The 26,671-nt window shown below is 31.4% G+C and overlaps 1 protein-coding gene across 1 annotated transcript in view; it reads right to left on the bottom strand.

Moving 5' to 3' along the window:
- LOC127698352 (cell death abnormality protein 1-like) overlaps positions 1-25,467 on the bottom strand; it is a 28,465-nt gene extending 2,998 nt beyond the window's left edge. Inside the window, exons 1-12 of the mRNA XM_052201765.1 lie at positions 25,392-25,467; positions 24,619-24,930; positions 20,322-20,376; positions 19,482-19,564; positions 18,654-18,749; positions 16,559-16,645; positions 12,245-16,186; positions 11,156-11,223; positions 9,360-9,462; positions 2,758-2,798; positions 1,490-1,592; positions 216-259 (exon numbers count right to left, since the gene is read on the bottom strand). Of these exons, the coding sequence (XP_052057725.1) occupies positions 216-259; positions 1,490-1,592; positions 2,758-2,798; positions 9,360-9,462; positions 11,156-11,223; positions 12,245-12,372 (487 nt within the window). The 5' untranslated portion in view covers positions 12,373-16,186; positions 16,559-16,645; positions 18,654-18,749; ... (2 more) ...; positions 24,619-24,930; positions 25,392-25,467. The remainder of the gene's footprint in view (positions 1-215; positions 260-1,489; positions 1,593-2,757; positions 2,799-9,359; positions 9,463-11,155; positions 11,224-12,244; positions 16,187-16,558; positions 16,646-18,653; positions 18,750-19,481; positions 19,565-20,321; positions 20,377-24,618; positions 24,931-25,391) is intronic.
- Between the last annotated feature and the right edge of the window lie 1,204 nt (positions 25,468-26,671).

Genomic DNA, 26,671 nt, shown 5'->3' with positions numbered 1-26,671 from the left:
GTAATGTTTTGAATTTCCCAAGAATCGGATTTTCCTAAAGAATAAATGAAATGACATTTTGCTTTTTTTCACAATCGGTTTTAATAATCAATGGATAATATTATATATTTTTTAGAAATATTTTTTTTTTAAAGCAGCAATAACATCTTTTATTTTTCTATTTAAAAAAAACCCATTCAGTTAACACAATCGTTCTAAATATTTTGTTTTGTTACCTGCAATGTTCTCATTGCTGAAACAAGCTTTCACCTTTTCGCAACTGAAATACATTAAACATTTATCTATATTTACTAATGTAAAGAAAGAATTCATATACATTTTTTTAATTCAAAAACTTGACTTTAATATAATATAAGGATAAAGTTTTCATATACTATTAGTTACATGGTGTGTTAGTGACCTAATACGATATATATGGAGTCAGTAAGTTCCATATGGAATTACTGACCCCATATATATCGTATTAGGTCACTAGCACACCGTGTAACGAATTTATCTTACCGACTATCTTTCCATGTGGTATTAAGACTAGCGGCCTATCAAAGTGATTTAAAAGACTTCAATACTTAATTTTAACATGTTTAAGAACCTACTTCTATTTGTCTATACAAAAAACAAATGCCAACAATAACAACGTGTTAGCTTTAAATTTGTTTTATGAATGTACTTCAATCGTTTATTACCAGTTTCTTCGTCTGTTTAAACCTTTCAGATGTCATTTTTGTTTTAAAAGGGAAGTAACCCCTTACTAACCGCATATGGTTGCTAACCGTATATGGTAACTAACCATGTATTTTTTAGGACACCCTATATGAAATATATATGGTCACCACGTGTAATCGATTAACCAATCATATCCACATAAATCTATAGACGGTAAGATAAATGTATATCTAGAAACTAGTACAGCATGTTTTGAGAATATAAATGTGATAAGAAAATATACAGCACTGGTTTCCATGCGTACGTATTTCTAGAATTATCTTCTTCTGTTTCATGTTCACCAAAGCCAAAGGTCAGAAATTTGGAAGTACACATATAAAACGACTGAAAATCATAAAAAAAGCCACCAAAACAACCTAAGAAGCTAAGTAAAAACGTCTAGGTTTAATCCACCATTTTCTACATAAAGAAATGCCTGTACAAAGTCCGGAATATGACAATTGTTTTCCATTCGTTTGATGTTTTTGAGTTTTTGATTTTGCCATTTGATAAAAGACTTTCCGTTTTGAATTTTCCTTGGAGTTGAGTTTTTTTGTTATTTCACTTTTTATTCAATCTTTTTTTAGGCTCAAGAAAATTTTAACGTTTCCATGAAAAGTCTACACCATGCATTGTCTGAAGCATTTAAAATTGTTGGTTTGAAAACTAAATGAAACTCGATTTATTTTTGACAATACTGGATCAAAAATTGAATGTTTGTAACTATTTTCTATATCAAATTTGATAAAATAAGTTATCCATATACTAATAAATTTGTGATCCTTACAAATCTTTTGATGTACAGTTGCAATTAGACTGACATCTTATATCTTGAAAGTTACTCTGGCATTCATCGCTGCAATTGGCTAGGTATTTTCCACTCTGACACTCTAAAAGAAATAGAAGAGTCCATGGAAGGATGTGTACGAATTGTCTTTGAAAGATTGGACTATACTATTTCCGGAAAGATTCTATTTCAGAAAACCGATTCACTGAGAATCGGAAAAGTACGCCAATCTATTATATTTTAAGGGATTTCTGAAAATGTATACCAGGTGCTGCAAACATTATTATCTAAACAACGCAAAACAAGGTTTAAATGTAAGTTATCTTAATGTTAAGTGTTGTTTGATTGAATATTGATAATTTTTCATGATGCTTTATTTGTCTCTTAAATACAATATATTTTTTTTTTCTTTTTGAAGCTCATTAAAGCTTTCGACGTCCTCCGTATGTAGAAAATTAGTCTTGCGTCTTATATCGATTTTTTTTTTTTAAATAACTTTAAATAAGTTTTTTTTTCTCTAAAAAGGCACTGGCAGCATATTGTAATAAATATGAGGAAATACTATATAAATTATAGAACACCATTGAAAAGACATGATGTACTGTTACACCATTGTCCCGGGTTAGGGGGAGGATTAGGCGCCAGCAAACGTCGCCACATTCGTCATGTGCCTGTCCCAAGTCAGGAGCATGTAGTTCAGTGGTTGTCATTGGTTCATAAAACTGAGAATGGAAATGGGGAATGTGTCAAAGAGACAACAACCCGACCAAATAGCAGAAAACAGCCGAAGGCCACCAATGGGTCTTCAACACAGCGAGAAAATCCCGCACCCGGAGGCGGGCTTCAGCTGGCCCCTAAACAAAAATGTGTACTATGCCTTTCATATTTGTTTTTTGCAAATTCTTTTGTTATAAATTAAACCGTTAGTTTTCTCTCTTGGATTATTTCATATTTTTCATGTCGAGGTCTTTTATAGCCGACTATACGGTATGGGTTTTTGAAGGCAGTACGGTTACCCATAATTGCTCACATCCACTTCATTTCAACTTTGGTGGTTAGTTGTCTCATTAGCAATTATACAACATCTCCTTATTTTTAAAATATATATGGAAAGATTCAAAGATAACAAGGCGCTATATACCAATAATTCAAAAGAGGTTTGTTTTTGGATTTATCTTTAAAGAAGGAGAAAAAAAAAACAACGGTTTAAATAATGGAATAAAACTTTGGATAAATAAACTATAGGATCAAGAGAAACGTAAACTTACCTTGTGGTTGAACAGAAACACATCCACTGGCTTTGTCACATCTATGAAAATATAAATATTGCAAATATCGTAAATGGACATATTCATCGTTATAATGCATACTTCTGACATCCCAGAAATAAAAATAGGCATTATAAGGTGATATCACTTTTACCTCAAGTCGCTATACTAAACCAACCTAGATCCTTTCATCAGAGGGTCTTTATACTATTTCGGATCTGCTATAAATATGAGCCCAACTAATAAAACGTTCTATCAGAAATTACATGACACCAATTTTAAACAACTTTGCTACATGTGCTATAGACATAACGTGCAGTTTTGATCATTTCGCTTTTTGAAAGTTTGAATTTTTGATTTTTTATTAAAATATAGGAAAGGGGAAAGGACTAAAAAGTGGATACCTGTTACAAGTGCGAAACGGAATAAGAATGGAACGAAACGAAATGAAATTTACCAAAACAAATCAAAACGAAAACAATATTTTCTGAAAAACTAAATATTATATAAAACAAGAGGCCAACTTGTTTGATCTACAGGGTGAAAATGAGAAATCTGTTTCTTTAAGCCGAAAAAAAATTAGTAAGACCTGATGTTGACACACTTTGATTTTCTAACTAAATGAACAATATGGAGAAATTACTTGTCAACTTTGTGATAACTGCAATTATTAAATAGCAAATAAAAGGAAACGGGATAAATGATTTTTGTAATAAGGGATAGTTCCGTATTTGTTATTTGCACTTTTGTAAGTTATCGTGCGACAATCAACTTTGAGCAAAATACAAATACGCAGCCACGTCCAGTCAGAATGGGGCGTGTAGAGAGAGTGCCACGCTCTCTGCACGTTACGAACCCTTACAACAACTCTTTGAGTGGTTCGTTGGTTGCAAAATGTCTGTCCCTATCCAATATTCCCCTATTTTCCAGTGGCGATCTAAATTTGCCGACCTTCATCCTGATCGGACTCTATTACAGGACCTACCTATTGTATTTATTGTTAATTTGTTACTGTCCTGAACATTCATGAAATATTTGCCACTGACAACCAACAATCAATCATTTAAAATAGGCCGTTTATATATGAATTATAAAGAAACTTAGGATTTAACTCCCTCGGGCGTTCTGGATTTAGGTTAATACAGAAAAGCGCTTCGGACGTATGCAGTCATGTGTTGTTTTAATTTTTTATTGGATATTCCATTCACCTCAAATGTTATTGTCAATGGGAAATAGTACATGGGCAGATTAAGGTTTTTGTTACTGTAATCTTTTTTTTGCGGGGAGTTCTCTTTAAGTAGAATATTTGTTTTTGTTTTATTTTTGTCTGATTTTTCACTTCCATTCCTTAGTTTTCTTATCCCTATTTTTAAAACTAAGGAGTTCGCCTCTGTAATATGTATCAATCATTTTATTATTGACTGTAAACATAAAGTTAGATGAAATTGAAAAGACTATGAGTTCCCCGTACTCGGTTTAAAGACCGTTTTAAAAGGCACACAGAGAATTCTTATATATCGTAATACTTCAAGGTTATTGTAAAATATTTTCAGTACAGAAAATTAACTTTAAATCGAAAAAGGTTAAATTTGATCAATATCGAAATATATTTTGTGACTTCATGGGGAAATATAATATTGTTCTTCACCATAGAAAACAGAGTTGAAATCTAGAAAAAGAATTAGTTTTTAATGCAAAGAATGCCTTTTTCTTTAAAAAAAAAATGGTCCTTTTGTTAAAAAACAAGGACGTTTTGTTTGCTAGCGAAAAACCAGGGCAATGTAAAACGCTGAATTTTAAGTGAAATTCAATGACATAGTTTTTGCCTCAAATATGTATAGTATTCAGAATAAGATGAACAGTCATGAATAAAACCATTATACTTGCGAAATAGCAGGGCGAAAACAAAAAAATAAGAAAATTAAACGAAATCAAACCCAACGAAACGAAACGAAACAAAACGAAATGAACATGTTTAATTACCAATCAAGGTAAAAAATGAAACAAGAGGCAGACGGGCATCAAAGCGGAGAAAATTGAGCTTTTGATTTTGCCATTTAATTAGGGACTTTCCGTTTTGAATTTTCCTCGGAGTTCAGTATTTTTGTGATTTTACTTTTTGAATAAAACAAATAAATAGAGCGGAAACTTAATTTAAAAAAGAAAGAAACACTTTGATTATGGTCAATCTTAAGTAGGAATAAAAAGAACAAAAAGAGTTGAATCATTTTTAATTGCAAAAACAATATTTAAATTAGAGGCTTTATTTCTTTAAACAAATCGGGACATCATATGAGTATCAGTATCATGAAATTGTCAAGGTAACTATTTAAAAAAACCCACACAATTCCCGAACCTATTTCAAGCTCCATCAAACAGATTAATTTTACTTACAATAAAAAAATCTATAACAGAAGCTGAGCATTTCAGATAATTTATTAGGAACTATTTGGTTATCACAATCATTCAAAAGATAACAGCGAATTTCGAATTTATTGGTCTTAATGGACAAAAGGAATTCTAGATTGGATAGTTTACTCCAATTTTACAATTGTGTTTGTTCTACATTTTTGCCCAAACGTCACTTGCTTGATAAAGCGCCCATCAATTTAGGTGAACAGTCAAAACTGACCAACTCGCAATAAGTCGAATAATGTGGTAAGATTGAGTATGTAAATATGTATGGTTTACTTTTATAAATTTTTACTTGGATGGAGAGTTGTCTCATTGGCACTCATACCACATCTTCTTATATCTATATGTTAAGCAATACCGATTCATCCAAAATGGTTCAATACACGTGAATTCCCTCAAATTTGAAGTCAGATTTTTTATTTTGCTTTTCGGCTTCTTACTATCTGCATCCATATCGGCTGATAGAATTATTGAACGAACATTTTGAACGATCATCTTTAGTCTTTTATCGATTTCATGACGATCATATATTGTCTTTTATTATTGATTTAAGTCCAAGTATTGGTACGTTAGGTAAAATACCGAATCAGTTGTGTCGCAATGAACATCGCCTCAAATGTGGGAGGTTGTGGATTGGATTTTTTTATATAAGTATCTGCTTTACACTGCTTATTCGCTATACATGCTGTCTTTAAGATTTAGACCAATTATTAGAAGCTTGGAGCGAGGATAATGCTAAGTGGTAGACCATTTATATCAAACTCAGCGTGATAGTCTTGTGAAAGTTAAATAAATTCATACCACATAAACATATCACATAAAAATTTCAGTCTGAATATCCATGTAATAGTTGCCACTGTACATAAAGCGTCCGTCTATCCATATGAGCTATGGGCATTTTGAATAATGCGTGCCCTCAGTTTTAATTACATGAGCAACATCATGCAATGTTAATGATATTGACATATTTGTTTGTGTTGTCATAAGTTTGTGTATGCGATATTTTATCTCTATTGGAGAGGCTTGCAGATACTTAGCCTGTTGCCAAATCCAATTTAATATATTTTGAAAAAGAAAAACACATTGTTAAACAAAACCGCAATTTAAATGATATAATGTTTTATAAGTTCACATCACCGATACACATTTTAGAATGAAGTGACCAATTTTAATGGTAAATTATTTTGGTTGATTTTTGTCATATATACTTTTCCTTTATTGTTTTCGCAAAATTTTGGTCGTTGGTTGTCTTATTTATATCATGTAAAACGGTAGGTAAAGTGTCCAGCTGAGATATTGTATTTTTGAGTGATATTAAATGCGATCAGATCGATTAACTGCTATTTCGCAAGTATAATGATTTATTCGTGACTGTTCATCTTATTCTGAATGCTATACATATTTAAGGCAAAAACTATGTCATTGAATTTCACTAAAAAATTCAGCGTTTTACATTGCCCTTGTTTTACGAGAGCAACATTCAAAACGTCCTGGTTTTGTTTAACAAAATGGGCCATTTTGTTTTAAGAAAACATGAATACGACATAAGGCATTCTTGGCATTTAAAACTGATTTTTTATAGATAGTAACTGTTATTTATACTGAAGAACAATATACATTTATTTCCCGTGCCGGAGGGAGATATGAAGATTTGTTCACCCAAGAATATTGATATTTCACGAGGGCTCTGCCCGAGGGAAATATGATTTTTCGAGGGTGAGCAAATCTTCATATCTCCCGAGGCAAAGGGAAATGAATGTTTTATTCCACTGCCTATGCTGTTTACTATCAATACATTAAATATTATTATGCATACATTTTTTCTTATCCGCTTGTTTTTGCAAGTCAAACTAAACACGACATACCCATTGGTAAACAGTAAGGATCATAATTTAATTATAAGTCTTTTTGTTTTATCGTCTGAAATAAATTTTAACATGATAATGATTTTTGCTATCGCTATTTTAAGAAGAATAAGAAGTTCAAAACGTTATGTATATTAACCGCGCGTAACGTCGTACGAAGAAATCCCGACATTTCAGAGGGGAATATGATCCTCAGAATGGAATATGAAGATTTGTTCAATGACACGTGGGATAGTCTCAACCAATCAAATATTGATTAAACTATCAATATGTTTAAACAGTGGACTAATATTATATATTCCCATGCAGTCACAAAACATATTACAATATTGATCAAATTTAACCTTTTTCGATTTAATGTTAATTTTCTGTACTGAAAATATTTTTACAATAACCTTGCAGTATTACGATATATAAGAATTTTCTGGGTGCTTTTTAAAACGGTTTTTAGAACCGAGTACAGGGGACTCATAATCTTTTCAATTCTATCTCATGCTACCTTTGTTTTTACAGTCAATGATATTTTATGATTGATAAATATTACAGTGGTGAACCCCTGAGTTTTTAAAAAAGGCGTAAGAAAACTAAGTAATAGCAATGAAAAATCAGAAAAATTTAATATAAACACAAATATTCTACAAAAAGAGAACTGCCAGCAAAAAATAAAATTACAGTAACAGAAACCTTAATCCGCCCATGTACTATTTCCCATTGACAATAACATTTGAATTGAATGGAATATCCAATAAAAAATTAAAACAACACTTGACTGCATGCGTCCGAAGCGCTTTTCTGTATTTACATACATCCGGAACACTCAAAGCTGAATATTTGAAAGCCAAGTAAATATAAGAACCGAAACAATTAAAGAGGTCTATGGCTAAAAGGGACATTAAAAATAGCAAAATCCATCTAAGGGCAACTTGCCCGAGGGAGATTAAACCTAAGTTTCTTTATAATTTATATATAAACGGCCTATTTTAAATGATTGATTGATTGTTGCCAGTGGCAAATATTTCATGCATGTTCAGGACAGTAACAAATTAACAATAAATACAATAGGTATGTCCTGTAATAGAGTCCGTTCAGGATGAAGGTCGGCAAAATTTAGATCGCCAATGGAAAATGAGGGTATATTGGATAGGGACAGAAATTTTTGCCTTGCAACAGGCAACCAACGAGTTATTCCAGGGATTTTTAACGTGCTGAGAGCATGGCACTATCTCTACACGTCCCATTCTGACTGGATGTAGATTTGTACTTGTACTTTGCCCAAAGTTGATTGTCGTACGATAACTTAAAAATGCGCAAATAACAAATACAAAACTATCCCTTAATACAAAAATCAAATATCCCGTTTCCTTTTATTCGCTATTTAATAACAGAGGCGGATTTAGAGGCAAGGGGCCTGCCCACCCCTATTGGAGCTACATATATGATAAATGCATATACTTTTTACAAGCATCAGTCCAAGCGTTGGCGAACTAGGCCCCACCTTTTCAAATTCCTGGATCCGCACTTGAAAAACGTACCATTATTGAAGCCCCTCGTGGAGGTATCCAAGTCAAATATATTGACATAATCAACAATGAATAACCACATTGTCAGCAGTAATCACAAAGTTGACAAGTAATTTCTCCATATTGGTCATTTTTTTTAGAGAATCAAAGTGTGTCAAAATCAGGTCTTACTAATTAATTTGTCCGACTTAAAGAAACATTTTTCTCATTTTCACCCTGTAGATCAAACAAGTTAGCCTTTTGTTAAATATTATATTTAATTTTTCAGAAAATATTGTTTTCGTTTTGATTTGTTTTGGTAAATTTCATTTCGTTTCGTTCCATTTTTATTCCGTTTCACACTTGTAACAGGTATCCACTTTTTTAGTCCTTTCCCCTTTCCTATATTTTAATCAAAAATAAAAAAAATCCAACTTTCAAAAAGCGAAATGATCAAAACAGCACGTTATGTTTAGTATTTTTAAAGTTTGAATAAATATCTTAACTATTAAATTTTAATACGAATTTTAGATTTTTTGAATTTTAATTATTTGGCGAAATTTTTAAAAATTCAAAAAATTAAAAAATTTAGAATGTTGATATTCTAAAACTTTGACCAAAAATTCAAAAACTAAAATTCGAAAACTTTTTAGAATTTTGAATTGTTAAGTGTTACACGGACCTAAAAAAGATTTTTTTTAGACGTATGTTAAAGGTTGTCATTTTAACTTTTGAACAAACGTAAGACAAAAAAGATCGAAGGTAACGTCCACTAACTATAAGAATCGTTTTTTTTTTAAATAAAAGTAAATACATTTCTCACCTTTCTCCATCCATACAATTACAGGCTTTGTTACACATAATACCATAGTAGTTAGGTGGACAATTGTCTTTACAATTATCTCCAAAAGTCCCTACAGGACACACTGAGAAAGAAAACAAGTCATATCTAATATGCATTTTCTTTAATGAAAAAAATCTGAGTTTCTCCATTACAATTTCATGTCCTCAAAGCTTTTGCTTTATTTATTTTGTTAGCTAAATAATAGCTACTTTATATAATATAAGTTAAATGTCAGTTGTTGTCTTTTGTTGCAGTATATCATATTTGTACATTGTATTTCGTTATTGTTTTGTACAGTTTAATCTTGTGTTGTGCTGTTGTATCACTGTCCCCGATTTTGGTGGTTTGGTCCATCCCAAACATGCCCAGCCCAGCCTTATTCTGTATGAGACTATCCTAAGTCAGGAACCTGTATTACAGCGGTTGTCGTTTGTAGCTGTATATCATATTTGTTTTTTGATTATTGTTTATGACATAAATAAGACCGTTAGTTTTCTCGTTTAAATTGTTTTACATTTGTGAAGTTTGGTTTTTTATAGCATGATATGTGGCAAGGATTTTGCGCAATATTGAAGCCGTACGGTGACCTATAGTTGCTAACCGTTTTACATCATTTTGGTCTCCGGTGGAGGGTTGTTTCGTTGGCAGTCATACCACGTATTCTTATTTTCGTATATTAATACTACAAAATAACCAACCATCTATACTACTTAAAAGAACTTTAAAAATTGTCATAGGAAATGTGCATAATATTCATCTACAATATGCAAATCGCTTGCTACATTTTGCTATTAGTATGTCGGTCTGACACGTCACAAAGTCGACGTGTTGCTAAAAAACTCGGAGTCATTAAGACTATTTAAATTCAATATCAAATAGTGTTCTCATAGTGCCAACTTTTTGTTTCGGTGCATAAGTCTAGGTTAGAGTTTTTGATGCAATATACGTTTGCATATGAAATATTTTGATTAGTAAACTAAATAAAAAGCAGCATAAATAATTTCGATAATGGAATAAGTGTTAAATGTAAAAAGCGCAAACATTGTTTTACATAAAGCAAGAACATATGATATATGTGTCTGTGACACAAATCAGCACATTTTTTTGAAAAATACCGGATACGATATATAGAGTAATCTGGAGGAGTGATATAAGTTTTACTGTACTGAATTCTCAGACATATGATTAATGCATTTGTTATTAGACATGGACATAGTTTACAATTTAACTTTTTTTAGTTGATCTTGAAATTTACTTTTAGTAATCGAAAACTCATACTTGAAGCATATGGTCAATCGCCAATTACAAATGCATGATATATATTATGCCTATACGAAATAGCTGATACTTTTAGTTGTTGAAATACAAATTCGTTTTAAGTAAAGTCTCTTGTTCTTATAATGATCTTGAAGTTTATATCCACTGTTCAACATTTTTTGACAACGACTTTTATGTCTCAGTGCTTTGGTCGCCATTTTATGTCTTTTAGTATTTAGTGATTTGTGTTTTTCATGTTTTAGCGTTTTTCGTCATTAACCTTTTTGCTTGCTTGTGACATCTATTGACTATTTTTTTTATTCTCGAACATGAATAAACGGCATTTGATGGTACAAACTATCAAGCGTGGAAAACTTTAAAACATTTTCATTCTATATCAAACAAAGAAAAATGATAATGCAAATACTAAAACAATCTTGATCACAGGTTGTGACATACACGATTAAAAATATGAATTGAAAGTATAAAATAGCAAAGTTTATATGTTTCAATATTACCTGTACATCTGTCATCTGCCTGTTCATACAAATACCCCTGACAGCATGTCAACCAATTTGAGCCGTTTCTACAGAAAAAAAAAATAACAGCTAGGGTCACAATTCTTCAACTTTTGGAGAAAAGTTGGAGAAAAACATAAAATAACTTCTCTCAGACAAGCTGTGCTTCAATGAAGTTTTATTCAAACACATTTCTAAAATGTCACTGTTGGTTAAAAATATCGGTAAAAATTGACATTTTAAATTGTATGACGTTATAATTTCTTATCAGCAGGTTAAGTACCCTGAGCTTGCTTTCGGTTACTGCAAGCAATGTAATAAGATACAATAATCAAAATGTCTTACCCTAAACAATGAAAAAATTCATAAACAATCGGTATATTCAAGATGTTTTAACGATTCATACTACTAAACTTTGCAACATTATTTCTTGTGTACTTATTTTTAAATGGTTACAACTTACAATTTAGATTTCTCACTTTTGCTGAATATACATACTGTTGTACGACATATTAATGTTTACTTTAATTGAAACTCATGTCCTTTAAAGAATTAATTCTACCATAAAATTATGGAAAAGCACGTTCAGATCATTTGAACTTACATTATAAAGTATTATTCAAAATGAGTATTCAGTAACAATAGTGAAATTGCTAATAAGTTAAATACGTACTTCACTGGCACAGCTATATCAGTGAGGTTCCATTTTTAATGGTACCAACACTCCCTTTACCTTTCAGAGCACCTGCTTCTGAACTTTTTGATATATGATGGTATTGTACTGGTTATTATACATATGCCATTACATGAATGAGTTTCATGCTAATTATTCTAGACAATGCATTTCACCTTCCTTCATAACACGAACAGACCCACACATGATCATAAAATTGTTACGGATGAAAGGACAACCATTTTGAGTCTTATATAGCATACATTTACATTAATTTAATAATTTCTAACCTTATAGTGCCTGAAAATATATAATATAGAATAAAAACATAATTATGATATTATTCATATTTTGTTATTTGAGAATCACTGTTTAACATTAATGTTGTTATAAGATAAGTAAAACGTGTGACTTACTTTCTGTTACTGCACACCCCAGATTCATTTGGATGAAGAGCAGTAATTATATCCAAATAGACAGATACGTGTAAACAGTAAACAACAACAATAACGACTTTGTAACTAAATCCATTTCGGCAAAGCATTATGCTGGTAATGGTTTTCTGCTTTTCTTTCAACAGTACGGACTATATAATGTATAATTGGATTAAGAATTTCCGGTTAAATTTTCAAAAATCCTAATATGTTGTGAACTTTGTAAAAAAAAAAACTTCCTTTCACGTAATAGTCGATCAGATTATTCAGAGTTTGTTCAAGCATAATAATTTCAAAACATTTAAAGTAAAAAACGGCACCTCGCGATATGAGCTTGCGCTTCATAGTAAACGAATTTGAACAAAACTTACAGAAAATGTACAAATGTACCAATACGCGGTTAAAACAACCTAAGAAAGATTTGGTCATCATTAAAAGTATGCTCTTTATCAATGAAATAGTATGGAGGGTAAACACATCAACGACTCAACGACACATAATAATCAAGAGACAGAGTTTATTAAGTATGCCATGCTCTAGTTCGGTTGTACTTCGGATAATACATAACAAGGATACTTGGAGATACCAAACAAAGTGGTCAGTACAACAGACCACACCCATCCACTTACACGCTATTCCGAGAGAAAACAGATTTACAAAGACAAACAACAGCAAACAACACATGGTCAAGATAGCCTGACTTATTTGTTTTTGGAGTAAACAAGTTTTGCTTTTTCCCAAACCTCCACATCATATTTCGTAAAAGTAATTGATATAAATAAAGGTCCACTCAGTGGATCTATCAACAGGATAACCTTGGACATAATTTTGAAATCTACTACAGGAAGCCACGGCTGTTTGGTGAATAGTGCCGCAAAATTAAACTAATTGAAATTGGTGTACTTGTGAGATCCCAGTTAGTATTAAAAATCGTTACACTTTCGTATAAAAGAACCATACAAATGAGGTGATATACCACGCATGTAGCCCTTGCTGTTGAAAAATGTAATACCTTTAAAAGAGATGACCATATCTTTTTCTACCATTTTGGTACATCTTCTTGGTTTTTAGTGTTCTTTAACTTCGTAAAATATTGTTTTTTGTTTGATTATAACACAAACATGTCTTTAAAATCGACATTGATACAGAGACAAATAAACATATTATTTGGTTGCTTTGAAATTTTATTATTTTTTTCCAAATTTGTACATTCAAACGTCAATGTCGAGTAACATGTAAATAGAACACGTTTTTAATTATCAGCGTTGATGAGTTTTTAAAAAAAATTTCATTTTTTAAAATATTATATGTTTTATTATTTAAGTTTTATTTGCGACATCTAAATAAAAGGTAGGATAAGAAAATTTATCTGATATTATTTTTTTTTAAGGGAAACATTATATTTGTTCGACTCAGATCAACGTCCTGTCTCTAATAGACGTCCGTTCATCAAATCGCAGTCAATCTGACGTCACAATCTCAAATTGATGTAAAAGATTGTTATTCTCTTATTTACGTCCAGTTAAAAGCCTTGATGTATTACCAAAACTAATGTCAGATTGGAGTCTCCTTATCGACGCTTAATAGTAGAATTGATATTTGTTATCTTTTATTGGGTGTCTTTTTGTCCTCGTATTACACCGACTAACTAACCTACATTTCAATTAAAAAAACTTTCACAACGTGAGTGAGATGACTAATGTAAGAGAACGGAAAACATGACATCATCCAATTTAAAAAGACAAATAAAAGGACAGGTATGCCTAAATGACACTGAACCAACAACTACACCAACTACTGAAACAGATTATAAGCACATTAACATTGATAGAGAAAACGTTGATTGTCTCGTTCTATACTCCTGTGTTTTAGATGACTACGGACAACGCACAATATCTTGCATTTCTTGCACCATTCACAACCTTTAAAGACATGTGTGATCGTTCCAGAAGTTCAGCAGTGGACATTTGAGTGACAGCAGTCAATATTGATATCTGTCATGGATTCATATTGTAATAGACTGAGTATATTCATGATTCATGAAGCTTATTTAAACTGAACGCTTGTTCCCTTCTCTTATAAGGAGTTGCATTAAAGTTGCTAGTTTATTTTTCTTCTCAAAGTATTTTCTGTTTAAACTTATCTATTGAATTTAGTCAAGTCATGACATTGCTACTTATGTCTTTAAACTCTAATTCATTTATTATAATTCATAAGTGGTTTATTGTATAATATTTAACAAATAGATGTGCACACTTAACAAAAATATTAAATTTTCTTCATAAATCTCTTTCTCTGCTATTCACCGAATGTTATTCTATTCATCGTACCATTGTTTCTTTTCTATTCAACCATGTGGATTTTTTTTGATTTTTTTTTTTTTTAACATTTAAGGTGTTTTTTCAATATTACATAAACTGATCAGATATGAATTGCAAATTAACTTTATGACGGAATTGGATATGATAATAAAGCTTCATTGTCACTTTTAAGTATATTTTTTGTCCCCCGCGCAACGCTTTGCAGGGAACATAGAAATACCGGGCGTCCGTTCTTGGGTCTGTCCGTCCGGTTTTGTTAGCGCTCTCACGTATAAAATTCTTGCCAGATTTTTTATGCAACTTATATCATAGCTTTATATCAGCAATGTCTCGGAGGAGTTCGAAAATCAGTGCCAATGAACGATTTTAAAAAGAATTATGCCCCTTGGAAACATTAATTATATGGGAAATTGCATCGTTAATATTAAGCGCTCTCATTTGTACAATTCTTGCCAGATTTTATGAAACTTATATTGTAGGTTTATATCAGCAATCTCTTGGACGGGTTTGAAAATCAGTGCCTATCAATTATTTTTAAGAGTTATGCCCCTTGGAGACATTAATTATATGGAAACTTACATCGTTAGCTCTCATGTGTACAATTCTTGCTAGATTTTTATGAAACTCAAGTCATAGATTTAAATTAACAATGTCTCGGACAAGTTCGAAAATCAGTGCCGATGAATTATTTTTAAAAGAGTTATGCCCCTTGGAAATATCAATTATATGGAAAATTGCATTGTGAGCGCTCCCATGAGAATGTGTACAATTCTTACCAGATTTTTGTGAACTTATATCATAGCTTTGTATCAGCAATGTCATGGGCGAGTTCGAAATTAGTGCCGATGAATTTTTTTTAAAAGAATCATGCCCCTTGGAAATATTGATAATATGGAAAATTGCATTGTTAGGGCTATCATGTGTACAATTCTTGCCAGATTTTTATGAAACTTATATCATAGGTTTATATCAACAGTGTCTCGAAAATTGCATTTGCTCTCAAGCCTTTATTTCTCTATAATATAAAAAGTTTTAAAGAACAAAAAAAGTTTTTTTTTTAGTTATTGCATTTGGACCTTGGACAGATAAAATTTGTGCAACGCGGGGGACATTGGAACTCTGTTCTTTTATTTGAATTGTAACAATACAGATATTTCACTCACTCTTTAATAATCTCCAAAATCAGTTTACATTAAATGTTTCTATTCTCTGTAGGACTCTCGAATTGTCTTTTCGTTTTCATAATTAGAGTAGTCCAAATCAAATTCTAAAGATTCGAGATTTGAAAGTTCACAAGCACATACAGTTTAAGTGATAGGTACAAAATGTATTTATGAGGCAAGTTAAGTACAGAGTTTATTTCTTTTTCAATTTTTCAATCAGACCATACATTTTAACTTTGGAAGGAAAAGACATTCCAGAAACATAAAAAAAAAATACAATGTTTGATAAATTTTTGTAATGGAATCTGGTCCGTCGATGGAAAGACATCCTTGAATGATTCAATAGTTGTAACCTAAATCGTTTGCGATAAATGTAAGGTGACCCTTATAGATGGCTGTCACATTGAAGTAGTCCTCGTCACTCTGCAGAATAATGATATCTAAAAAATAATCAAATTATTGTATACAATTTTTATTTTAATTTCTGTTTTCTATAATATCCTCAATGTGTAACGCAACTCTAATACGCTTTAAAGTTATTTTTAGCCTACAAGTTTTATGTAACGAAAAAATATAAAAACATAATGAAAACAGTCCGTATTAATATAATATTTATATTTTTTTGGAATAATTGCATATATAAGACCATGCAAAATAACCCCTAAGTAAAATAATACGACTTTGCTAAACAAATATATACAGTTTATTATTTCTTTTCTCAAAGAAATATATCATAAAGTGAGCTGAGAAAAGTTTTTGCTGATGCTATTCCATTTTTTTTCCATAGTAAAGCTGTAGGGTAAATAACATACCTCTCTTTTTGATACCTGTCATGTACTCTTATTTGTTAGAAATTCTTTCCTTTGGAATACAACCGGCACTTTCTTCTCCTTTTATTTCTAAAACAATTGATACGATATAAAAGTGAAGACCGATTATAAAAATAGGCGAAAAATACCAAGGGAACATTCAACATATAAAACTACAGACAGTTGAGCAACACGAACCCCACCAAAACAACCAAACAAACCCGAGGGTGATCTTAATAAATAAATAAATAAACAAATGAATAAATAAATAAACAAAAGCTGTAATTTATAAAAACTGAAAACATTACCTAGTTGCATTTAATTGTTTCATAGTAAGAAACTAAACTCCCGATAAAGCAGGTAGACGAAAGAAACACAAGTTGGAAAAAGTCGGCCATCGCCAATCTCAAATTTTTTGTATGTTTGTAAATATTGTCATCTTTGTCTTGGTAACAACCCAAAATAAGAATTTTACACCAATAAAATGATTTCGTAAAACATTTCGAGCGCTGGCCAAAAAGAACAATTTATTTTGATTAAAAAAATTTCAAATGCTAGGCAAAAAGAACCATTTATTTTGATTACTTTCATGTAAGCAGCAACTCTTTAGAAGATATGTATTTCGCCTATGACAAATGGAACATTTTGCAGTCATCTTGGACATAGATATTCCGCAACGATCATTTTTTTTTACACCAACTCATGATACATTTTTGTACATATAAATCATTGTATGTTTGTAAATATTGTTATGTTTGTCTTGGTAACAACCCAGTATTTGGATTTTACACCAATAAAATTATTTGATTTGATTTAATTTCATATCGTGCGTAAAACATTTCGAGTGCTGGGCAAAAAGAACCATTTGTTTTGATTACTTTCGTGTAAGCATCAACTCTCTATATAGTATATAAAATATGAAGGGCCGTTCGGGTCATAATTCATTTTGTTACACGTACGCTAGAGGTACGTGTAACAGGTCGTACACGTACCGTAGAGGTACACGTAACAGTTTGTTCACGTTCCTAGAGGTGCGCGTAACAGCACAAACAAACTGTCATACAACTGAGAGGTTTAGCGCTATAAAACCAGGTTCAATCCACCATTTTCAACATAAGAAAATGCCTGTACCAAGTCAGGAATATGACAGTTGTTGTTCATTCGTTTGATGTGTTTGTGCTTTTGATTTTGCCATTTGATTAGGGACTTTCCGTTTTGAATTTTCCTCGGAGTTCAGTATTTTTGTGATTTAACTTTTTACGCGTACCTTCAGGGTACGTGAAGGTACGCGTAACAGTTTGTCCACGTACCCTGGAGGTACGCGTAACTGTTTGTGTGTGCAGCTAACCGCAACAGAAAATATGTCATCCCTTTCCCTGAATAATGGATTGACTGTGTTAATATAATTTCATTATCCAATTAAATTTAACAAAATAAACCGATCATTAAGGTTCAGAACTGTATTATTCACAGAATAAAAATGACTCATGATAACTTTTCGTCACTAACGGGATCTGCATACAAAACCTCTCTAACGCAGGCATTACAATTTCGTTTTACATTATTTAAAAATGTACTTGCATCCTCCGTTTAAAATGTTTAAAAGGGCCTGATTTAATTGGTCAATTAGTATTCTCCAGCAGACGAGTTCATTGTGCATAGGGTATAAAGGTTATTCCGCATACGTGAACAAACAGTTATGTGTACCTATAGTGTACGTGAACAAATAGTTACGCCTAACTCTAGGGTACGTGAACAAAGTGTTACGTGTACCTCTAGGCTACGCGAACAAAGTGTTACGTGTACATCTAGGGTACGTGAACAAAGTGTTACGTGAACCTCTAGGATACATGAACGACCTGCTACGCGTACCTCTAGCGTACGTGTAACAAAATGAATTTTGACCCGAACGGCCCTTCATAATAAAAGGCCTAAGATATGTATGGACTTGGATGTATATGCTCTTTATGCAGGACTATATGCAGGAATTCATTTATGAGTTACTGCTTGTAAAGAACAAACAACATTAATTTGAATATATATACAATTTCTTTTAAAGATTAGAATAAATGTAAATCTTGTGAAAAATGGTACGTACCTAGTCGACAAAATGAAACCCTACCAATTACCATTAGACCAAACACGATAGTAACAATAATAAGTACCACCATCATCACAAAAAATAATCTTCCATCTGAAGGTAAAATACATTGTGTATTTACTGATGTTGATTATAAGATTGGATTAAATTAAAGGCATTTATTCTATTTTGCATTTAAACTGCTCTTTATTTCATACATCTGTATCATATTTGGGAAGGAGTTGGGTCAATGGTAATTTTTGAAAATAAAAATTAAAATGAAAATTAAAGAATGAAAGAGGACGAAGGCACTGACTAACTCATAAACGAAAAGACTATTATTTATATAGAAAAGCTTCTTATTTTCTTATCATTTTTCAGTCAACTCCTACTATGGAGACGAGTCTTGTTTATTTTTCTCATTGCGAAGTCAATTTCGGATAATTTGAAATTATAATATTATGATAATGAAACTCTAACAACGAATAACACTAATACAATACTTATATCACAAAATTATACAATCTTTGTAGAAAGAAGTATAGCATAATTGCAATCTTATTTAAATCAGATCTTTTACTTTGCTCCGTTCTTACACACTCTTACACACGCGAGAAACAAAAACTAACGGAGCAAAATGAAAATTTTAATTTTTATCAGATTGGTATACTTGCAGTAGGTTAGCGAGTATACCAATCATAGACAAATGTCAACTGTTGAGCGGGCTTATTCATATTTAACTGTCAATATATATAACAAGGAAAACAAGGTATTTTATTTATGATGTATAAAAATGACAAAAAAACCGTGTACCTGAAAACCAAATAAATGTTGGATATGGTGTACCTGATTTTATATGTATTGTTTTTCTAAACCTGGAAATCTGTTGTGTTGAATTATATTCTTCTTTAATGTCTTTTCTCTTATGTCTGTAAAACAGTGTAGTATTCTGTAATGGCTATTCCCCTTATAGTTATATAATAAAAAGGTCTATTTCTGACCGCAGATGATGAAAGACATGTTCACAACTTAACTATAATGAATAATAGATTTCGTCACAGATTTCAATTGTCCCAAAAGTAAATTATGAACTAGACTAAGTTATTTTTCAAAATAAAAGGTTTAGTTAATACAATACAGTATATTACACAGGCATGTCAAACATAGCCAAGAAAAACACGTAAGAGTGAAAATGCCGCAAATTATAATAAAAACCGCTGAATTCAAATTAAAAGCAAATGATTGATTCGTTTCTTCGTCATTTGTCTAGCTATTTGCAAAATTTTGTTAACACATATGCATCTTTAGAAAATTTTAGTTATCTATCAATCACCTTTACAAAGTTGACAACAATTGTTGGCAATAGAGATATGAGATGAACTTCTACTTATGATGTAGAAAACCCCTGTCAAACTACTAGTTATTAAAAAACAGACCTGTGAATTCACTATGCTCATAAGAGGAGCAGGCTAATTACGAAAGATCTGAATTTTAACCAAATTTGACGTATAACGACGGAAAGAACTACTTCGAAAGTTATGAACACAGCAAACTTCAAATGTTTTATGAAGAGCATTATAGTTAGAGGAAACTATTACGTATAACAGTATGAATTGCATGTGAATGTTTTATCAAAATTTGCGTTACTAGTTCAACAGAAACAGCATGTTACATTATACAACTTACATTGCCATTGAAACTGTGTTTGTTTCTTTTATTTTCCATTTGACACAATTATTATCTAAAAATTATATGAAATACAGAAAAATTAACTGAAAATACTCTTTTCCGAGTCGAGTAGTGTTTTGTTCCAGAGAAATAAGATTTGACCACAATGCAATTTATAATATTACAACAGCATTGTGTTGGAATTCTTACAAATCTGTGTTTAAAATGGTTATTTGTTGACCATTAAGTTGCCCTCTGTATAGATTACGCCGCCAACAACATAAGGCTTAAGTGTCGCCTTCGCGACAATATCAAGAAAGAAGCAACTCTAAAAAATGTGAAGTATTGCTTGAAAGACAATTTTAGGTTTCTAGTAAGTACATGTGCGACTGTCGATACCTAGCGTGTATAGCTACATTTAAAAATACCCAGTTAAATAGATAAATCGAGATATTTGGAAGAACCTACATGACAAACTTAGACAATAGATAGAAGTAAATGACAATTACAGAAAATACTGAACAAATGCTATCCAATGATTTATTTTGTTTTGTTTCCTTATAGTTTGTAGGATTCGTACAGAAACGAAAACATGAGCTAAACATTGTCATTGGTATACAAATGGATTGAAAGATGAAATTAAAGATAAAAAAAAACACAAAAAAAAAAACGAAGAGGCTCCTAAGTTGGGACAGACAAATTATCATGTCGTGGTGTCAAACCAATTCTTTGATACATCCACATTTCCCACTATTAATCTGGATCAATGGAATAACAAATGGATTCTATGGATTAGTATAGAACAATAAAATTGAGATTGGAAATGGGGAATGTGTCAAAGAGACAACAACCCGACCATAGAGCAGACAACAGCCGAAGGCCACCAATGGGTCTTCAATGCAGCGAGAAACTCCCGCATCCGGAGGCGTCCTTCAGCTGGCCCCTAAACAAGTAAGTATACTAGTTCAGTGATAATGGACGTTTATCTCACAGATATCGGTATCAAAAACACCAAAAACAAATATGCATATAAAATCAGCGCTTTGCCTTAAGGTTACCTTGTGGCACAACTAAAATACTGCATGTTCTCTTATAACTAATACTAACATAATATAGCAAAAGAAAGCTTGAAGTTACTAAAAAGAAGCTCAAAGGACAAAAACTAAAATACATGTAATCGAATTATAAAAAAAAACAGGTGCATATAAATAATACTAGATAATATAGCAAAAGAAAGTTTGCACTACTGAAAGGAAGCCCAAAGGACGAAACACAAAGTAATCGAATCACAAAAAGAAAAGGGGTAAATTAATACTAAATAATATAGCAAAAGAAAGTTTGCAATACTGAAAGGAAGCCCTAAGGACGAAACACAAAGTAATCGAATCACAAAAAGAACAGGTGTATATAAATTAATACTAAATAATATAGCAAAAGAAAGCTTGAAATACTGAAAGGAAGAAAAAAAAATCAAATTAAAGAAATAACAGGTGTATATGAATTAATACTAAATAATATAGCAAAAGAAAGTTTGCAGTACTGAAAGGAAGCCCAAAGGACGAAACATAAAGTAATCGAATCACAAAAAGAACAGGTGTATATACATTAATACTAAATAATATAGCAAAAGAAAGCTTGAAATACTGAAAGGAAGAAAAAAAATAATCAAATTATAGAAAGAACAGGTGTATATAAATTAATACTAAATAATATAGCAAAAGAAAGTTTGCAGTACTGAAAGAAAGCCCAAAGGACGAAACACAAAGTAATCGAATCACAAAAAAAAACCAGGTGTATATAAATTAATACTAAATAATATAGCAAAAGAAAGTTTGCAGTACTGAAAGGAAGCCCAAAGGACGAAACACAAAGTAATCGAATCACAAAAAGAACAGGTGTATATAAATTAATACTAAATAATATAGCAAACAAAAGTTTGCAGTACTGAAAGGGAGCCCAAAGGAAGAAACACAAAGTAATCGAATCACAAAAAGAACAGGTGTATATAAATTAATACTAAATAATATAGAAAATTAAAGAAAGCTTGCAGTACTGAAAGGAAGCCCAAAAGGACGAAACACAAAGTAATCGAATCACAAAAAGAACAGGTGTATATAAATTAATACTAAATGATATAGCAAAAGAAAGTTTACAGTACTGAAAATAAGATTAAAGGAAGAAAATAATTAAACTAATTATAGAAAGTACAGGTGCATATAAAAAACCCTAAATAATATAACATCTAAGAAATCTTACAATCACGTTACTGAAAACAATCTCAAAAGACTTATACTGTGTTTCAAACTGTAAGAGTAAATGATATTGATTCCCCAAATATCAAGACTTTATGATTTAACAAGAATTGTTTGTCTTGGTTCTAAGCAATACATAAAAATTAGTAGCTGTTGTTTCTTCGCCATGTACGGGGCATTATTGAGAAAGACTTGTCGATTCGGTGTCAGAAACTCATGCTAAGTAGGGTGTTATGTCTTCCTGCATACTGTTACTTTAAAATATAGCAAGTTAAAATCTGACTTAGCGTGTCGGTCTAGAACAAAGTAGGATATATTCATATCTTATTATTGACATGTATTCGTTTTGAATATTGATATACTCTTTGCATGAAGACGTTAATCAGCTACGACCAATCATACAAATTTGATTTCAAAATACTACTTTTATTTAATTCTTGCAAAAGAAATCATACTTCCACAATCTATTCCTGTATCTATTATAAATGTTATTGAATGTTAATAAAATGTGAACCTCTATTTTAAAAGTTTTATAATAATGCAAACTGATTGAATAAAAAATTAAACAACACTTTATAAATGTCATGCGTATACGAGGCGCTTTTTTGGAGACACCTTCCTCTAAAACGCCCAAAGCCGAATTTTTCAAAGTCAATGAGGTATAAGAACAGTTGCAATTGAAGAGCCATAAAACCAAAAAGATACATAAAAATAATAGCAAAATCCATCTAAGGTAAATTTTGTCTGAGGGAGTTGAAACCTTAGTTTCCTAATGATTTCTAAATTTATAAACGGACAATTTTAGAAAGGTTAAGTATGAATCACGCCAGTACCAAATCCTGAGAGATCAATGCAAGCACGTGTTTAAAGAAACAATTAAGACATTTTATTTCCACAAAAAGGTGCCAACAGAACATCATAATCAAAGAAAATGGAAAAATCTGGCATAGTTAAAATAAGGGAATACTTTGAAAGGGAGTAAGCTGTATAATTCATGTTCATCGATTTGACTCATATTTTCATATTTGATTTATAACATACTAAAACGTATATCCAAATAATAAAAAGTCTAAAATAAGCAATTTACGATGCATGGACTCGATAATGTGTATCAGCATTTCGTGTGTTTTTTTTGTTTAGACGCCATCTAATTAACCATCGAAGTGACCTCCGAAGACTGCCGACAGTCATATAACCTGATATAAACATAGATATAAAAAGATAGCGAACACGTGCAATTGGAGTTTTCTAGGTCTGTTTGATTTTATATTATAGGTTAAACAAACATGTTAATCATTGTGTTTACCTGTATAAGAAAGGGATTTTGTGGATTGAATCAGTCAACCAAATGGATTACCCTTGTTTCACTTTCAATGTTGACATTCTTTTCCTTTTAATAGCTGAACACGCTTAGTTTATGCGTAACCCTTCTCTAGATAAGGGGTTAAATTAAAGGTCACATGAATACGGATCCAATGAGGTTGAATTATTCACTTGCAAGTGAATTAATTCATCATCGATGTTTCTTAGCACATATTGACAAAATTGAACCAAACTGGCTGCTAAAAGCGAATTATTATTTCACTATTTCCCTTTCATTAATGATTGAACGAAAAAAACAATCATATTTTATTTTTTTTTATATCTCGTAGCTTATGCCCCTTTAAAATTTTTACATTTATTTGGTATAACAGAAATGCATTTTTTTTTAGGAATTTTAATTCAAATCAAAATCAAAAGCACCACAAAAAGCTTAATATAATGCATTACCAACCCAATCAAAAAACCTTAAGACATGGCCGCAAGAAAAATAGGCCATTCTACTTTAAAGTAACAGAGCGAGATAATTTACATTTTCCTAATTTGAAAAGAGTTGTTAAAGAGGGTTATTTTGAAAACTTTACCTGTATTGAGTCTTATTTCAACAAATTATCCTCATTTCACATTAAACAAAGCAATTACTTAGTCTTTCTCATGTTTACCAGTATATTTAGTATGTGACAAATTTACGGATATTTAGTGTTTGAAAACTTTCAAATGTATTAGTTATTTGACAGCTTTACCTGCATTTTGTCTATGGATATCCATGCATGACTTTTGTAGACAACTACAATCTTCTTCAGATGGCACACAGAAACATTTATTTTTTGCAGGGACAAGAAAGTCATAACCTCTTATATAATCACATCGGCATCCTTTGTCACTGGTAGTTGTGCCATTATCATAATGTACTTGGCCTTCTTCCGAACACAAAGACTTCACTATTTGGCATTGGTGGTCTTCATTGGACCAATAAATAAATGGTTGGTATCTGCTTAACGGGCAATATTCATAATCGATATAATGCCTTAATCCTCGCCTGACTGCATAATTCCCTGGAAACATTATTTCATATTACCAAATTTTGTTATAACACAGTGCATATCTTTATTTTTATATAGGAAGTAATTTAAGGATTTAGACGAATGCACAGTGTTTGTGTTGTGCTGTCTCATACATGTGTATTCGATATTTCCCTTTATTCACATTTACTGCTGTTTTTATAGAGCATATTTTATTGGTATTCTTTATTTAGACTTAATTTAGATTAAAATGTATAGAAGCGTATATTACTTATATAAAATAGGAATGCTGTCTTTTTGTTTTGTAGTATACATCCCGTCTGTATTTCCTTAATATTTACTATATTCATTGAACGCATCTCATGACATGCTAGAAGTTTCTTTCTTTACCAATTAAATTTAACATTCTATTTTGAAATTTCTTTAGACATAAGCTATAATAAACAATTTAGTTTAATTCCTGTCGATGATTATCTCAATTAAACACATGATACCTTTTATCACCCATTCTCGATTTCGACATTCCCATATGTACAGTTCATCACCAGCATTTAACAAACAATGGAACTGAATAGATTCGGACATCGTTTGAAAGAAGCTTCTTTTCCGATTGTTCGGGACACCGAAATTTATAGACATCTCCTGCATTCAAAATACCAGAAAGGAATGAGGCTGAAAAAGGTTAAAACATATCTTGAGATAGTTAATAAAATAGGCTCTCATTTAATATGTTGTGTATTCTTGCTTGCTAAAAGATTATGATATTGTAAAAGTACCTGTTATTATGTATCTTTGACAAAACAGTACATTCATTCCCAGGTATCTCTGAAATTAAAACAACAAAAATTACTTAAATATTATTACATATTATGTCACGATATCATTCGTACGAATACTTCATCAGCTGGATATGCATTTCTTTACTATTCTTTCACATTATAAAATTTCCTTCAAATACATGTGTAATGATTATACATGATTTTAAATAATTCTGTGGTAATCACAGCGTCGGGCGGTTCTGATGTATGAGTTCTATAGGTAATTGATGGAAGACCATCTTCAACAATGCATAGCTACTGCAAAATGAAGTAAAGCAATACAGCCTTGTGATTTTGAGATATCATAGTATTTGTTGGAATCTTCGTCCTATACAGGGTTTTTACCTTCTTTCTTTCCCAATTTATAAATCAAATTTCGGTTATATGAAACGTCGAGGTTGCACTCATATGTAATCTCAAATGTGGAAATGCATAACATAACTATACATCTCAGGAGCGCCGCTGAAAACCAAATGGCGACTTTAAATTGTTTATTATTTGCATGGTTATTGTATTGTTTGCTCAGATAACAATAAGATGATGCTGTACGATTGCCAACGAGACAACTATCAACCAGAGACATAGTCCATCCGTCATTTGCATAGTCTGTATTTATTTCCTGAATCTGGAGTTTTCACATCTTTGATCTAAACCATGGGGAATATAACGAGTTCAAAAGGGTTAAAAAACTCTTTACCCTTCCTGGTCACTTACTTTCAGTACGGTTTTAGTGGAGTTTGTGATGTGCACTGTTTAGTATTTTATGTAATGTTTTATTTATAAATGTCTGCCTTCTCCTGGTCGTGGTATTGCCAGTATCATATTTTGGTAGTTATAATCTCGCCGAGAGGAGAATTATACACTAATTATACAAAAAGACCCTTAATATGTTTAATATGCACATTTCATATCTGTAGACAACTATTCTATGTTATTAATTGTTTATTGTCTGAACA

This window comes from Mytilus californianus, unplaced genomic scaffold (assembly GCF_021869535.1).
Source record: "Mytilus californianus isolate M0D057914Y unplaced genomic scaffold, xbMytCali1.0.p SCAF_4, whole genome shotgun sequence".
In the NCBI taxonomy this organism is placed as follows: Eukaryota; Metazoa; Mollusca; class Bivalvia; order Mytilida; family Mytilidae; genus Mytilus; species Mytilus californianus.
The sequence above is the reverse complement of the archived record's forward strand: the minus strand, read 5'-3'. Positions and strand labels throughout refer to the sequence as shown.